This window comes from Aethalodelphis obliquidens, unplaced genomic scaffold (assembly GCF_003676395.1).
Source record: "Aethalodelphis obliquidens isolate GAN/ISIS:26980383/991018 unplaced genomic scaffold, ASM367639v1 scaffold97, whole genome shotgun sequence".
Taxonomy (NCBI): Eukaryota; Metazoa; Chordata; class Mammalia; order Artiodactyla; family Delphinidae; genus Aethalodelphis; species Aethalodelphis obliquidens.
Window position 1 is genome coordinate 2,506,433 of NW_020838041.1, and position 15,623 is coordinate 2,522,055.

Sequence of the window (15,623 nt, forward strand, 5' to 3'; positions counted from 1 at the left end):
GAGCCACTCAGCTGTGGGGGTCAGGGTGGGCTACCAATTAAACATAAAGAAATGCAATATTTGCGACATACTGATCCTACAGTGTTACTTGTTTACCCAATAGTCAAATGTAACTGGGGGTCCTGCATTTTCATTTGCTGTATCTGGCGTTCCCCAGGTCGGGGTGTATTTCCACCCATTCCCTGTAATAAAAACAAGACTCCCTAAGTGCCCCTGTCCTAGGTCGGGGACCGAGGCAGAATTACTTTAGGGGAGCAAAGGGAGGCTGACGGCCCCCCTGAGGTCCTTGTACGGGGCACTTTGAACACGTCCCCTGGGTCGGCTGACAGCAGGGTGAGGGAGGAGGGAGCAGAAATCACGGAAAGCACATGGGTTTGTCCTGGATGACGTTGCGGCAGGTGGACAGTTTAGCGTCCAGGGAAGGTTCTGGATTAAGAGGAGGGTCTCCCTTTCCACCGCCTCCAGCCCCAAATGGTTTTCCTATTTACAAATCAAGAAGCACACCTAGAGCGCTTACGTCCCTCTGGGCGTCACGTGGAGTGACATGTGCTTTGGTTGTGGACGGGCCTAGAGCATCCCGCCGGGAGCCGATCCCACGCGCGCAGCAGCTGGGCCAGGGTATCCCATGGGGGCATCGTGCTGAATCCCTCCACCGTGCTCTGTTACACCAGCCCAGGGCTCGGGGTGGGGGCAGAGGCCAAGACTCCCCGGGAGGACGGCCAGGGGAAATTCTGCCTTCATTCTGGTCACTGATCCCATTTCTCTGCCTTAACCCAGGGTTCAGGGAATTCCCCTGTGGTCCAGTGGTTAGGACTCCGAGCTGCCACTGCAGGGGGCACGGGTTCAATCCCTAGTCGGGGAACTGAGATCCCGCATGCCGCACGGGGAGGCCAAAAAAAAAATTATTAAAAACAAAATCCAGGATTCGCTAGCAAATCTTCCTCCCAGCCTCTTCTCAGCTGTACTTGCTTAACTGATGTGTCAGTATTTGGTGATCCCATCACGACAGGGTCTCCTGGACCACGTGCTGGGGACCCTCTCCCTGAGGGGGACTGGTCCTGCCCACCCCAGACCCAGAGACACCTGGGTGGCCCTCTTCTGTAGATGAGAGGGCTGAGGCTGTGCACAGCTCCGTGGGGCGTGGGAACCCAGGCTCTGGTGAGCCACGTGTGTGCAGGGTCTGCAGGTGGCAGGGCCCAAGGCCGAGGGGCTGCCGGAGAGAAAACGGCAGGACTCTAGCCCTTGAAGCAGAGAAAGGTCCCAATAAACACAGACCCCTCCCATGGCAGGTGGTGTGGAGGGACCAGCCCTGGGCCCTCAGCTAGCTGGATGACCCTCGGCAAATTCTTAACCCTAGCTGCTTGCCCATCTCTGAAATAGGTGAGAATTCCTATCTCGAAGGGCAGTCGGGGCTGTAGATAGGACACACCCGATCGGGTAGGAGGCCTGGATTCTGGTCTCAGCTTGGCTGCTACAAGCGGAGGGAAGGACCCGGGGGGTCTTCACCTCCTGAGACCTTTTCTCATCCACGGAGCAAGGCTGTTGGACTAGACCTAGCCAGGGACCCCTTCAGCCCCGACTTTTCAGGGCTCTGTGCGGCTCGAGAGCTTCCTCTGGACAGCTGCGGGACCCACAGCCTGGGCCTCACGGTGGTCTCTGGGGCCTGCAGGTGGGTGAGGGCTTCTGCATGACCTCCCCGCTTTCATCTGGGCACCTCCAGGCACCGGGGAAACAGCAGGCAATTAACCCTTGCAGCAGGATGGAGAGCTGGTAGGCCCTCATTTCCTTTAGCTCTACAGAGGGGAGGCGGGCCGGTAACTCCCACTGCTTAAAAACCCCGCCCCGCCTCCGGCCCTGCTCCCCTCTCTCAGCTGGGTTCTCTGGCGGTGCCTGCCCTCTGTTTGGAAAGTCTGGGGAGAGAAGGATGGAGGGGACGCATGCTCCTGCCCTACGAAGAGGGGGTGATCGTCGTGCTTGCCAGCCCGGCGTCCCCCTGCCAGCAGTGACTCACCCCCACCCGGTCCCGCGGGCCCCGGGCTCTCGCCCAACGAGGATGCTGCTGTCGAGGGACAGAATTTGTCGGAGACAGGAGGCGAGGGAGTGGGGGCCGCGGGCCGGCCCCCCGCCCAGGCTCCCTCCCTGTAGGAGCAGCGCCCGGCTGGGCATCACTGAGGCTGGAGACATCCCCTCTGTTCAAACCCATACGCCCACGTCGGGGTGTCCCTCGGAGTGGCCATGTGCATGGGGTGGTCCTGCTTTCCGTGCCGGACGATCCTGCCGGCCCCGGGCCGGAGCGTCCTTCTGAGCCGCTTTTCACCGAGGGCTGACTCCAGCCTCTCGGAGAGGCTGCTCTTCCTGGCTCAGATTTGGGGGGGGCAGGGACTCTTTAGAGTCCAGGGGTGAGGTGGAGGAAAGGCCACTGGCCTGGGCGTGGGGCTCCCCAGCACTGCCCAGCGACCGCTGCTGGCCCTCCATCCCTGCCGGGCCCCAGGGGCACCATCATACTGTCTCCTCGGCTCTGACGTCCCGTGTTGTGTGTCCTCCCTGGGGGGAGAGGAGTCGGCACTGCAGGCCGGTGAAGGGGGAGGACCTGGCCCACAGATCAATGCAAGCGGAGTCCCAGGACGGCTCCAGGCGGGCAGCTGGGCTTGGGGGCTGCCCTTAGCCGACAGGAGCGGGCAGAGGGGTGCTGCCAGGCTTGGAGCTGGGACGTAGCCCCTGGGCCGTCCTTTGTGAGTGCTCACAGGCACAGGCATCGCTCCGAGAGAGGCCAGGCCCAGGGGAAGGCAGTCACCTGTCACTGTCCCCGTTGGTGGACCCTTGTGGGGGAGGGAGGCAGGCAATTGGTCGCAATGTCCAGAGAGACGTGTCCGTCCGTGCAGGGGACTCAGTGTGGCCACTGTGTGGTTGGTGGGTGGGAGCATTGGGCTTTGCCAGCCCTGGACAGTCTGCAGGGGCCCCTCCCAGATGGGCTCGGGAAGGAGTTCCCCCTCCTCTGAGAGAGGACCGAGCCTGGTTTTACATCTTCCTTTGGCTTTAATCCACCTGTCACTTCCGGTCAGCGTCTTTCCCCAAGAAGGAGGCTCCCCTGTGATCTGGCTTCGTTCCCACCTTCCTTCTCACACACGTGTCACAGTAGAGCCGCTGAAACTTTAGAGGGAAGATTTGAAGAATCAAGGACAATTGCAAACTTCTTTATTTCGCTCCAGAAAAAAATTAGTGAGTTTTAGTTTTGCCTTTTTTTTTTTTTTTTAACTCCTGACAAGAACGAATCTACTGAGCCAACAAGACTTGAAAGCCCTAACACTCTAGTTAAAAACAACTAACAGGGGACTTCCCTGGTGGTGCACGGTTAAGAATCCGCCTGCCAATGCAGGGGACACGGGTTCGAGCCCTGGTGCGGGAAGATCCCACATGCCACGGAGCAACTAAGCCCGTGCGCCGCAACTACTGAGCCTGCGCTCTAGAGCCCGCGAGCCACAACGACTGAGCCCACGAGGCACAAGTACGGAAGCCCGCATGCCTAGAGCCCGTGCTCCACAACAAGAGAAGCCACCGCAATGAGAAGCCCGCGCACCGCAACAAAGAGTAGCCCCCGCGCGCCGCAACTAGAGAAAGCCTGCGTGCAGCAACGAAGACCCAACGCAGCCAAAAATAAATAAATAAATTTATTTAAAAGAAAACAAAAGCAACTAACAGACGAGACACCAGCGTGAGAGAGGGTGTGTGTGATGAAATGCTGGGGTTTGCAGCACGAGCTCCTTAACCCTCTCCGGGCCTCAGTCTCCTGGTCTGTCATCGGCGGGTGGGACCAGGTGACCACCCAACCTTCTTCCCTAGCAGCAGCCCTGGTCCCCAGGGTCCTGGAGGTCTGGGGACGGAGCCCTGGGGTTCTGGGTTAGCAGGAAGTGCCGGCTTTGCCAGGACCGCCACCTTCACGTTTGGTGGGCTGTCAGTGGGAGGAAGCCCAGTCCTCAGAACCCCTTGAATTACGGAGCGGTTTGAACGTATACAAGGTAATCCTGTTTCCACTTCCCAACCTGATCCTTCCACCTTTGTGAGATCCGGACGGGTGAACTGGTTCCTGTTGTTCAGATTTTATTCGCAGGGGAGTCAGGCTATGGAGAAGTGCAGGGGCTTGCCCGGGAGGTACCTCACAGGTAGACTGGGCAGAACTGGGTCCAGAGCCCAGTCAGCTCTGCGTGGGGTGTCGGGGGACACGAGGAGAAGGAGGAAGAGTCAGGACCTTGTCTCCTGCCCGGTGGGCGAGCGACAAGCGCTCCAGAGCCGGGAGGGAGGAGGGGCCCTGAAGGAGGCCGCCAAAACAAAGCCCTGGGCAGGTCGTCCAGGGCCTCTTCTGATTGCAACTGCCTTTTGTCACCAGACTCCGCTGACAAAGGCAGCAGCCTTTCCCGTAGGTGGATGAGGACCTCACCCCGCCCTAGGGTGGGGCTCAGCCTCCCCCGCCCAGGGCCCCGCCCTGGCATGCCGCCACCAAAGACTTCCAGCCGCAGGAGAGCAAACTTAGCTGAAAAGGAAAATCCAGTGGGGCGGAGGTGGGCGGAGGAGGTGGAGACGCAGCTGAGGAGGGGTGCAGCTTTGGGGGCTGTAGCAGGGAGCACCCCCCACACACACCTGCACAAGGGCGTGGCCCGGAGTGGGGGTGAAGACAGCCTCCTGGGTTTGTTCCGAAGCTCTGAGCTAGGCTGGGGAGAAGGGCGAGTGTGACTCCAGCGGGGCTGAAACGACACTAAAAGTCAGAAGCCTTACAGCCCTGGCTCTAGTTGGGGAAACGGAGAGGCTCAGAGAGGTGAGGTGACTGCCCAAGGCTGCACAGCCACTCAGGGTAGAACCAGGGCTAGAACCCGACCTCTGGGGCCCCTGCCCTGTGCTCCTGGTCACACTGTCACAGGAGGGGACCCTGGCCACTGCAGGCAACAGAGTTTCATCTGATCTCTGCTGTCAGAGGTTTTACAAAATCATCACACCAACTATTATTTACTCATTTTTACTAAACTTCCTTTTAAATTTCAGTGCATTCATTTTGAAAAGAAACTTTGTATCAGTAACTTGAGAGAAAAAAGTATCCTTTGCCATAAAAGAAGGCTTACCATAATTTGGAATCAGTAATAGTAAATAGAATGAAAACAAATCATTGCTTAATTCCAAGTGGGTAAAAAGGCTTTTTATCTTTCTGCTCAGAAGGGAGGTTGGCAAACGTTAAAGACACATCCAGGTGGCTCGGCTCCCCTCCCCTCACCGGTGACTGCCCTGTGCCCAGCTGAAGGCCTTTTTGAATGGAGCATTTAGATCTTTTCTTTTCTTTTTCTTTTTTTAATATTTATTTATTTAGGCTGCGCCAGGTCTTAGTGGTGGCATGCGGGCTCTTCGTTGTGGCACGTTTTTTGGTTTTTTTCTTAGTTGTGGCATGCAAACTCTTAGGTGCGGCATGCGTGTGGGATCTAGTTCCCAGCCAGGGATGGAACCCGGGCCCCCTGCATTGGGAGCGCAGTCTTACTCACTGGACCACCAGGGAAATCCCTTGAATGGAGCATTTAAAGATGAGGTTTCCGGCCAAGGTCTGTGGCCCTCTGTACTAACCCAGGGCCTGCCGGGCACCAAGCCCTGCAGGATCAGTTGCTCCTGGGGAGGGTCGGTAGGAGACCCCAGGCTCTCCCGATCTCCCCGCAGCCCTAAGCAGCTCTGGGAGGCCCACAGAGCTGGGGGAAGGGCGAGGGGCCGTGGGGGAGGCGTGGAGGGAGCTGGGGGGCTCGGGGCAGGCCCTCCTCCTCCCTCTGACTGCCTCCGAGGCTGGGAGGGAGGTGGCTCAGCTTCTAGAGCCCAAGAAGCTCAGGACGACTCGTCTCAGTGCAGAGACTCCGGGCTCGGCCTCAGTCGGTCTTGACGTGATGTCCTGATTTCTCAGGGCAGCTTGTGTGCACCAGGAACGAGCATGGGTGCAGGGCATGGGGGCCCGCGCTCGCTCCTCCATGCCTTCCCTCTCGAGACCCCCCCGGCCAGCCCTGCTGTGATCACAGGCCGCCTCGCCCGTAGGCGTCTCTCGGGACAGAGGGCCTTCCAGCCAGGCTCTGTGGGCAGTAGAGCCTTATCACGTGTCACACGGCCGGTCAGCTGCACTCTTCTTAAATGTTGCCCACCATCGGCCAAAGAGGAAGAGCCGGCATCTCTTACGTCTGGGGCTCTGGGGAGGGGTTTCTAGGGGAGGGGCCAGCGGGTAGCCCGAGGTGGTAGTGGAGCCTGTCCTGCAGGAGCTCTGGGCCATTTGGACTTACTTAACTCACGTCACCAGAGTCTGGTGGCCACGAGGCTGGAGGACGAACACCGGGAAGGTCAGAGCCCTGGGTCCTGGTTCAGGGTCTACCCCGTCTTAGCCTCAAGTTCTCCGAGCGTAAGAGGTGCTCTCAGAGAGAATACAGATGCTGCTGCCTGTCCCGGCGCCTCCTCGGCCAGGCGGGGGACGGAGGCCGTGAGGTTCCAGCAAGAGGTTGAATGGGAGGGCTGTTTACAAACTGTGAAGTACCAGGCCTGCTATGGGGTCCTTAGGATAAGCTCAAGGCGCTTCCAAAGACCTACCCGCCTGAGTCCACCCCCAGCCAAGTGCTGTGTGTCCCACACAGGCGGGTGTGCACGTGGAGTGTGTGTGTGTGCACATGCACACCGGCTCGTCCTCCAGTCGGGGCTGCGTCACCAAGCCCTGGAGGGTCCAGCCAGTCGTCCCTTCCTTCCTGTGAAATGTTTGGCTGTCTCCTTAGTGGGAGTGGGTTTTTCACCAAGGAGTCTCCAAGGAGCTCTTTGTTGGCCAAGGAGGAATCTGCTCCTCACGATGTTGCCGTCTTGCAGCGTCTGGCCCTCTTCTTATGGCTGGCACGTGCCTCCTGGCTCAGGGCTCGGGCGGCAGTTCAGGGGCACCCCCGGTCTCCCTGCACAAGGTGGGGTGCCTGGCCCCGTGGGATCTCCCTGACGCTCAGGAAGCTGGCACTCCCTCGAGGTTCCAGGAGCTCTTTCACGTGGGAACCTTGGAGGGGCCCTCACTTTGCCCTCCCCAGGATGAACCATCACGGGGAAGAAGGGGTCGGCCTCTGGGTTCCAAAGTGACCACAGAGCACAGGGCTCCTGGGGGGCAGAAGGACCGTGCCTCGGACACTCCTGAGCCCATGAGAGGGGTGGCCGAGGTGCGGGGATCCTTTGCCTCTTGGGACTGTTGACAGCTGCCTCTGAAAGGCAGACACCTGCCAGGGGGTGCGTCCCAAAGTGAAGCCCAAGGTTTCCACGAAGAAAACCTGAGGTCCTTGTCCCACAAACCCATCCTGGCGGGTCAGGAGCTGAGAAAAGCCCACGTCTCAGGTGTGCAGGGGGAGAGGTCCAAGAACAGAGTTTCAGGAAATAGTTTCTCCCACAGATTAGTGATGAAACAGGGAGCAGGATGTGAAGGCAGAGCTGGAGCTGGGAGCTGGATGCTAGAGCTGTGCTGGGTGCTGGAGCTGGGAGTGGGGTCCTAGAGCTGGGTGCTGGAGCTGGGAGCTGGGTGCTGGAGCTGGGTGCTGGGAGCTGGGTGCTGGATAATGGATGCTGGAGCTGGGAGCTGGGAGCTGGAGCTGGGAGCTGGGTGCTGGAGCTGGGAGCTGGGAGCTGGAGCTGGGAGCTGGATGGTGGAGCTGGGAGCTGGATGCTAGAGCTGTGCTGGGTGCTGGAGCTGGGAGCTGGGAGCTGGAGCTGAGAGCTGGGTGCTGGAGCTGGGAGCTCGGTCCTGGAGCTGGGAGCTGGGTGCTGGTTGCTGGAGGTAGGTGCTGGGTGCTGGAGCAGCTGGGTGCTGGATGCTGGGTGCTGGGAGCTGGATGCTGGATGCTGGGTGCTGGGAGCTGGGAGCTGGATGCTGGATGCTGGGTGCTGGAGCTGGGAGCTGGATGCTGGATGCTGGGAGCTGGGTGCTGGTGCTGGGAGCTGGGTGCTGGAGCTGGGTGCTGGAGCTGGGAGCTGGGTGCTGGAGCTGGGAGCTGGAGCTGGGAGCTGGGAGCTGCGTGCTGGATAATGGATGCTGGAGCAGCTGGGAGCTGGAGCTGGGTGCTGGCGCTGGGTGCTGGGTGCTGGAGCTGGCACCGTTGTATTTTCAGACATCACATGTCACGGAGGCCAGCTCTCGGCCAAGTGCTGGGGCACACAAACGCACTTTGTGCCCCCCGTTCCCGCCCCGTCGCCAGTAGCAGCAGGAGCCACGGTGGGCCTGACCCTTGCCCCCGGCCTGAGAGGCAGACTTGGAGCCTGGAGCCCAGGAGGTCAGGTGGCTTCTTTCCCCAGAGTTGTGGCCTCTGTCCCTGGAGAGAGCAGCACCTCCGTGAAAGACCCACAGGCTGCAGTCCGAGCGCCATAGGCTCTTCTCTACTTGGGCTTCATGGTCCAGATACTTCAGAAAACTTTTCTGAATTACCCACAACAGTTCTTACTCCTGCCCTGGTCACTGGGAGTTCAGTCCTGACCCTACAAGGTGATAAGGGACGTGCCATTATTAACCAGCTCTCTGGTGAAATCTACTCGCAGAAGGAACATCAAAACTTTCTTCTTTTTCATATTAAAAACATCCAGGTGATACAAGATGCCCAGCCCCCGGCACTGAATTTCAGTTTCAGATTTCTGCGGTGCCTCCCCTGAGCCTGGGAGCCGGGCCTCCATCAGTGTTGTCCAGTTCGCAAGCCGGGGTCCCCCCGGGTGGGAACTGCTGGTCACTGGGTGCGGGTGACAGACTCTCGGGGGCAGCTCCTCCCGCCCTGAGGGACTGCCTGGCCAGGGTACCCACACAGCCTCCTCCGGGCCCACACGGCAGGGCCTCCAAGCCGAGGGGCCGCTCCGTCTGTCCTCCACGCTCCCCACGAAGCCGCGTGCCAGGGAAGGAGGGGCGGGCCGGCCCAGGGCGGAACCCCTGCTCCTAGCCAGGGAGGGAGCGGTGCCCGGCGGTGGGGTGGGGTGGGGGGCGAGGACCGGCACTCCCCCCAGCCGAGGTCCCACCTTTGGTGACTCAGGCCGGTGGTTTCCACGCTGATGCAAACTGCCAAGCGAGCAGCCGCCCCAGGCCCGGGGGAGCCCCGCACACCCTGGGCCCTAAGTGTCCCCCCGGGAGCCCTTGCTGGGAGGGGACCCGTGCCCTCCAGGCCCCCGGGCCACCACGCAGCGTGGGAAGACGCCCTGCTGCCTGTGACCTGCTGCGGTGCCACCCCGACCGCACTCCCAGGGGGAGGGAGCCTTGCTGTCTGCCTGCTGCCCCGGGGGCCCGGCTGGGTGCTGAGTGGGGTGGCACGTGCAGGGAAATGGCCGATGGGGTCTGTCCCTGAGGCGTCTGTAGTCCGGATCCTTTCTCAGGAGCCCCCTCCCTGGGCCACGAGGGCGAGGACCCCGTGAAGTGGCGCACGCGCTGGCTCTCACAGGAGGGCATCGGACGTGACTCTGCTCTGAGCGCGCCTGGGCAGGAGGGTCCGGGCGTGTCCGCCCAGAGCAGGTTTGTCCAGCCCTGCCTGCCTGGCGAAGCTTGGTTTCAGAAAGGGCTCTTTTCATCCGGGCCCACCTGGCGCGCCCCTGGCTGCTGCAGACCGAGGGGGGCTCGCGGGGGGCCGCCCGCACGCAGTGCTCTGAGGCCCCGGGTCCTGGGCTTCTGTTGCTTTACTTTGCCCCAGTGGCCCTGTCGGACCGGCTTCAGGAGGGATGGAAAGAGAGGTTACATTGAGGGCCCAGGGCAGGGGTGAGGGCACTCAGTGGGGGGCAAAATTCCCCTTTCCCACGAGGGAAGGGGAGAGGGAGAGAAAATGGGTTACAAGACCAAAGTCACTAGCAGAGCAGGGCGGGGCTCCAGGAGGCTCCCTGATGGTTCCAGGTGCTGAAATGTGTCTCTCCGGACACACTGCCCAGGCGTCCCTGAGGCTACCCGGCCCAGCCTGCTCTCTGGCCGAGGGGTCGGCTGTGCTCTCGGGACATCAAGTATCTCGCCTCTGGCGTGTTGTGGTCCCATGGGCCATCGCCCCCGAGGCCAGAGTTTCCCAGGGAAGCATGAGATGCCCAGACCGCGGGGCGCGCGCGTGCGTGTGACCTTTGTAACCACAGCAGAGACGCTGCCAGCAGATTGCTGTCTGAGCGCGGGAGCGGGCCCCGGCCCGGCCAGCGCCATCCCGCGCTGCCTCGCTTCCTGGTCTGGTCCGGCGGTTACTCAGGATCCCCAGGCAGCGTTTGGAAGCGCGTGGGGTGTTCTCACGGGTCAGCGTGGCTGTGAGGTGTTACCGGTACTTAGGGCCTGGGGGCCAGGGCACCAGACAACCCACAATGCTTGCAGCATCCTATACAGTGAAGAATGGTCTGGCCCGAAGGCCAACATCGCCCACGCAAAGAAACACCAGGCTGTTTCATCATAACGCCGTCCATCTGGGCGGACCAGTCTCCTCTGTTTTTCTGAAACCCATGGAGGCTGTTCTGTGGCCATGGGGTGAGAGCAGCCAGCGTGCACCCCTTCCCCAGGCCCTCCTGGCTGCCTGGGTTCCTCCCCCTTCCTGTGCCCACCCGGCAGCTCCTTTGGCAAGACCCAGAGGCAGCCAGCTTGTCCCCAGTCTGAGTGTCAGAGGGACACTTATGTCATGCTCTGTGCTAAGCACTTCTCAAACATCCGTGCGCCGAATTCTCCCAACGGCCCTGCACACTGGGCACAGTGATGCCACTTTACCAGTGAAGAAACCAAGACGCACAAGCCCAAGGCCACCCATCGGGCAGTTGACATGGGCAGAGCTCAACCCAGGCCGTCTGGCTCCTGAGGTCTGTTCTTGGCCCTCGAGTCTCCCTCTGCTGCAGAAGTCCCAGCCCACCGAGCCCACAATCCCCTGTCGTTTCAGGCAGGTAGAAGAAAAGGGGCAGAGGGCACAGGCGTCAGCTAGGCCACGGGCCGCCTGCTCTGGGAGGGCTCGTCTGCACCTTGGAGGGGAGCCCAGGCCCCCTGTGCACTAGGAGGGGATGGTGCCCGGCCGAGAGGAGCCCTTGCTCACGCTTGTCAAAGTGACAGCAGAGGTCCTGAGGGCGGGAGACTCACCCACGGCTGGCTTGGCCACCGCCAGCCCGCCAGCAGCCCTTGCCACAGGAACCAGGTGGGGTGCACGACGCGGCTGTGGCTGAGAAATGCTGCCCCGCGGGGCCGCTGCCTCCCCCATACCTGCCCTCCCGCAGCACAGCCGGCACCCCGGCCCCTGTGGGCAGCGCCCCCCGACCCCTGGCCAGGGCAGGAGAGCAAGCCCTGAGCTTCGCCAGCAGGACGGCGCATGCGCTGGGTTTGGGCCGGGGAAGCGTGTGGCCTCTCCGGCGTCACAGTCTGGGGTGACGACCAGGAGTGTCATCACTGAGGACCAGGGGGGCCCGGGGGGTCCAGCCTTCCCTCCACGGCACCATGTCATCTCCTCCCCCAGAGGAGGGTGGGGTGTGGCCGCCAGCCTGAGGCCTAGTTGCGTGTTTCTTGTGTGCCGTGCAGGTTGCCCACTGAGGATGGTCAGACGGCGGCCCGCTCCTCTGACCTCTGCCTCTTCTTGTCCCTTTGTGCCTACCCTGCCCCACACACCAGTTCCCTTTGGAGTTGGCTGGCTTGACCCAGTTTGGGGGTGAACGCCTTGCCTGCCTGAGTGCATAGCTGCCCGCGTGGGCGGAACTGACCAGAGCGCCTTGGCCAAGGTTGACAGTGGGTGTCTTCTGAGTGCTGGGTGTCACTGCTGACAGAAGGTGACCCACAGGCGGTCTCCTGTTCCAAAGGCTTTCCCTGCAGAGAGGGACGGGGCCCAGCCAAGGGCCGGTGGCTAGGTCTGGAGTGGAGGGGAGTTCCCAGACGCCCAGCGACTCCCCTGTGTGTGGGCACTCACACACACACACACGTGCACACACGTGCGCACACGCGCGCACACATACCTACACACATGCGCACAGCACACGCATGCACATGCACTCGCACACGCACATATATGTACGTACATGCATGCACACACATACTTACATGCATATGCACACGCGCGCACACACATGCACACACACGCTCACTCACGGGGTGGGGCGGGCAGGCTCCGGGCTGCTGGACTGGCCCCAGCTCACCCTGGCAAAGCTGAGTCTCAGGTCGGCACCTGTGCGGAGGCATTTTCTCAGGCTGCATGTTGATCCTCTAGTCTCGGGACAAGTCAGAGCAGGCAGACCCACCGCCCGTGAGCTCCTGGGAAAGCTCCTCGGACGGCCCTGTGACGGCTTCGCTCCCACCAGGTCTCCGGCTTTGCAGGCTCTTCCCAGGGCGCCTGACTCCCCAGCTGGGCTCACACAGAGCCCTGGGGGCGCCTCATTATTATAAGTTTACTATTGTCTGCCCGCCTCTCCCCTGCTGCCAGCCCGAGGGCACAGCCTAGGAGGCCGCCCTGCACCCCTGCTGCAGCCCCGGGCCAGCCTCCACGGGTGCAGGAGGCCCAGGGAGCAAGATATTTTCCCCCTCTGGCCTTCGAGGGGTCCCCCTAGAATGCCTCTTGCCGTTTGCTTCTTGGCTTGGCAGACAGGAGGCAAAGATGGGGAGTTTGGCAGAGAAATAACAGTGGAAAGAAGTCCTGGCCAGAGCAGGAGAAATTTCCCTGCGCGGAGTACAGGCGGCCAAGGCGGTCAGGAGCTGCTGGTGTCTGGGAAGTGCTCGGGGCGGCGGGGCGAGGGCTTGGGGGCTTGCGTTCAAGTCCCACTGTTGCCCTTCCCTCTACAGGAAGGCCCCTCTCCTCCCTGGGCCTTTGACTCCCCTCCTAGACCGGGCCCACTGGGACCGGATCAGTGTCTGTCAAACTTTTCTGGCTACAATGCACAGTATGAAGTACATTTTACATGACAGCCCAGCCCTTTCTACCTGCACTGCATGCACTCTGATATTTTTAATGCCAGTGTATATTATTCAATCCCATTTAAAAAGAATGATGGTCACAGTCTGCTAAACTGATTTCATAATCCATAACGGGTCACAGCCTGCAGTTTGAAAAGTAGTCTGAGATGCTGGCCACGGTTCCCTCCACACCAAACACCCCGGGCTTCTCTGAGCCTCTCGCGGGGGCAGCGGGGGGCTGGATCCCGGGTCGGGACCCTCGGCTGAGCCCCTCTCCCCTTCTCTGGCCAGATCTACAATGGGACCCTTAAGCGGGAGGCAGACAACAGGCGCTTCAGCTCCTACAGCCAGATGGAGACCTGGGGCCGGCAGTACCCCCGCAGCAGCTGCGTTCCCCCCGGCACCGGCAGCGACATCTGCTTCATGCAGAAGATGAAGGCCAGCCGCAGCGAGCCCGACCTCTGCTGCGACCCCCGCGGCACCCTGCGCAAGGGCACGCTGGGCAGCAAGGGCTTCAAGACCGCCCAGAACCGCTACAGCATCTATAGCACCTGCAGCGGCCAGAAGGGGGCCAAGAAGTACCCGGTGCGCCCGCCCTCCTGCACCTCCAAGCAGGACCCCGTGTACGTCCAGCCCATCACCTGCACCAAGGACCAGTCCTTCAGCCACTCAAGGGCCAGCTCCAAGTGAGTGTCACTCGGCGGGGCGGGGGGGCATGCGGGGCACGGGAGACAGACCGTTAGCCCGGGAAGTTCTCAGCGTGGAGACACTGAGCAAACCTGTCGAGTGTGTGAGTTTTCAAGGGTCACAGGTACTGAACAGGGGGAGGAGAATCAGAAGCTAGCTGGACCAGCAGTTCTCAGAGTGTGCTTCTCTGGCCAGTAGCCTCAGCATCACCGGGGAACCTGTGAGAAACACTCCTGTCAGGCCCTCCCAGACCTCCAGCTCAGAAACCCTGGGAGGGGCCCGCGGTGTGTGCGTTACCAGCCTGCAGGAGACGGAGACCCTGCCAGGGTTTGAGAATCCCTGGGCTTGGGCGTGTAAACCTCTCCCCACGTTCTGAAAGAGCAAAGGAGTGTGCCCTGGGGTCAGCAATGGGAAAGAGGCGGGTCCATCTTACAGGACAAAAGTCATAAAAACTGGTAAGATCTAGTGCCAGGAGTGGGAATGCAGGAGATGAAGTGGGAGTCCTTTAGAGAGCCCTGGGCACAGGGTGGCTCGGGGATGGCCACGGTGTCTCGAGGGTCTTGAGGCCTGCCCTCCAGGGCTCAGAGCCCCGTGAACATGGGAGCTGTCCTCTGTCACCACTGGGTGGTCCTTTATTCATGTATTTGACATTCACTGAGCATGTGTGGTCTGTGGTCAGAGCGGGGAGACAGCCATGAAGAGAACGGCAGCCCAGGGCCGTCCTGCAGCTGCAGGAGTAACCCCCTGCCGTGGAGCCCACGAGCCTTGCAATCTTCATCTCTAACCCTCAGAGCCCTTCCAGGCTAGAACCTGAGGAGAAACAGGCACAGAGACATTAGGGAGCTCACCCAAGACCACACAGCCGAGGCCACTCCCTGTGCCCTCCCCTACTCACTGTGCTGTCCCGCCCATAAGCAGAGCTGTTATAAAGCCGGCCCTCTCCTTACGGCTACTCAGAGGCCGTAAGGGGTATTGAGGATGCTCGCAGGAGGACTCAGAAGCCTCTGTCCCACGGAGACTGACCAGGGCGGCGCCTGGCCCTGGCTCATCGCCCCAAACCGGAGGCCCCAAGAGGACAGGGCCAGGTGAGCCATGGAGGGCGTGAGTGACAGGCCACTTGGAGGTGACGTTCGACTGGCAGATTCTGGGCGACAGTCTCTCAGTGAGGCTGGGGGAGACTGGGGAGCTCCACCCCGTGGGTGATGTTTCCAGAAATGGAGTCGGGCACCTGCTCTGGAAGGGCATGAGGCTGGTACACATGAGGAGTGTTTCTCCCTCTAGAAACGCTGGGAAGATTTCCAGGGGGGAAGGGCTGGGTGCCAAGAAGGAGCTGTCCCCGCTGTCTTGTGGGACCCAGGACACGGGCAGCTGGGGAGGCAGCCTGTAGTCGGCACCCCGGGAGCCGGTGTGGGTCCTGGAAGAGAGGTTTCCTTTCCCTGGGAAGGCAGTGGGTCTTCAGTGGTCACGGGGATGGTGAAGGGAAGGGACAGCGGCACCCCTGAGCCCTGATCAGGGCGCAGTGCAGAGGGCAGTCTTGCTGGAGCAGACCCACATTAGGGCTAGAGAGTGTACAGGACACAGCAGAGCCAGACTGTGGGGTTAGAACATGATTGTTCTCGTTCTGTGGCTCAGAAAAGCTGATTTTCAGCCATTTGGTGTGGTTCGACCTAACACATGCCCTTGGATGTCAGTTTAAGCAGTTTGAACTTGAACGTGCAGTATGAGAAGCTGCTGACGGGGACAACACAGTGAACAGTGTTAAGGCTGCTCATCTGGGGAAGGGGTGTAACATTTCAGCTGGGAGTGCTTGGAGAAGACACCAGCTGCGGGGCCCTCCCTGTAGTCCCAGTGAGGGTGACCGTGGTCAGAGGGAAGGCAGTGGCCGTGAGGATGGAAGAAGGAGTAGGTGTGAGAATTTTTGTGTTAGAAATGAAGGGAGGAGAGAGAGATGGGTGGGTGGGTGAATGGATGGATGGATGAATGGATGGAGAGAAGATAGGTGGATGATGGATGGATGGAGGGATGGAGGGATGGGTAGATGCATAGATAAATGGGTAATGGATGGATG

General features: G+C 60.8%; 1 protein-coding gene across 1 annotated transcript in view; it reads left to right on the top strand.

Annotated features, from left to right (window-relative positions):
• PKP1 (plakophilin 1) overlaps positions 1-15,623 on the top strand; it is a 43,469-nt gene that overhangs the window by 12,998 nt on the left and 14,848 nt on the right. The window contains exon 3 of the mRNA XM_027096060.1: positions 13,160-13,554. Coding sequence (XP_026951861.1) covers positions 13,160-13,554 — 395 coding nt within the window. The remainder of the gene's footprint in view (positions 1-13,159; positions 13,555-15,623) is intronic.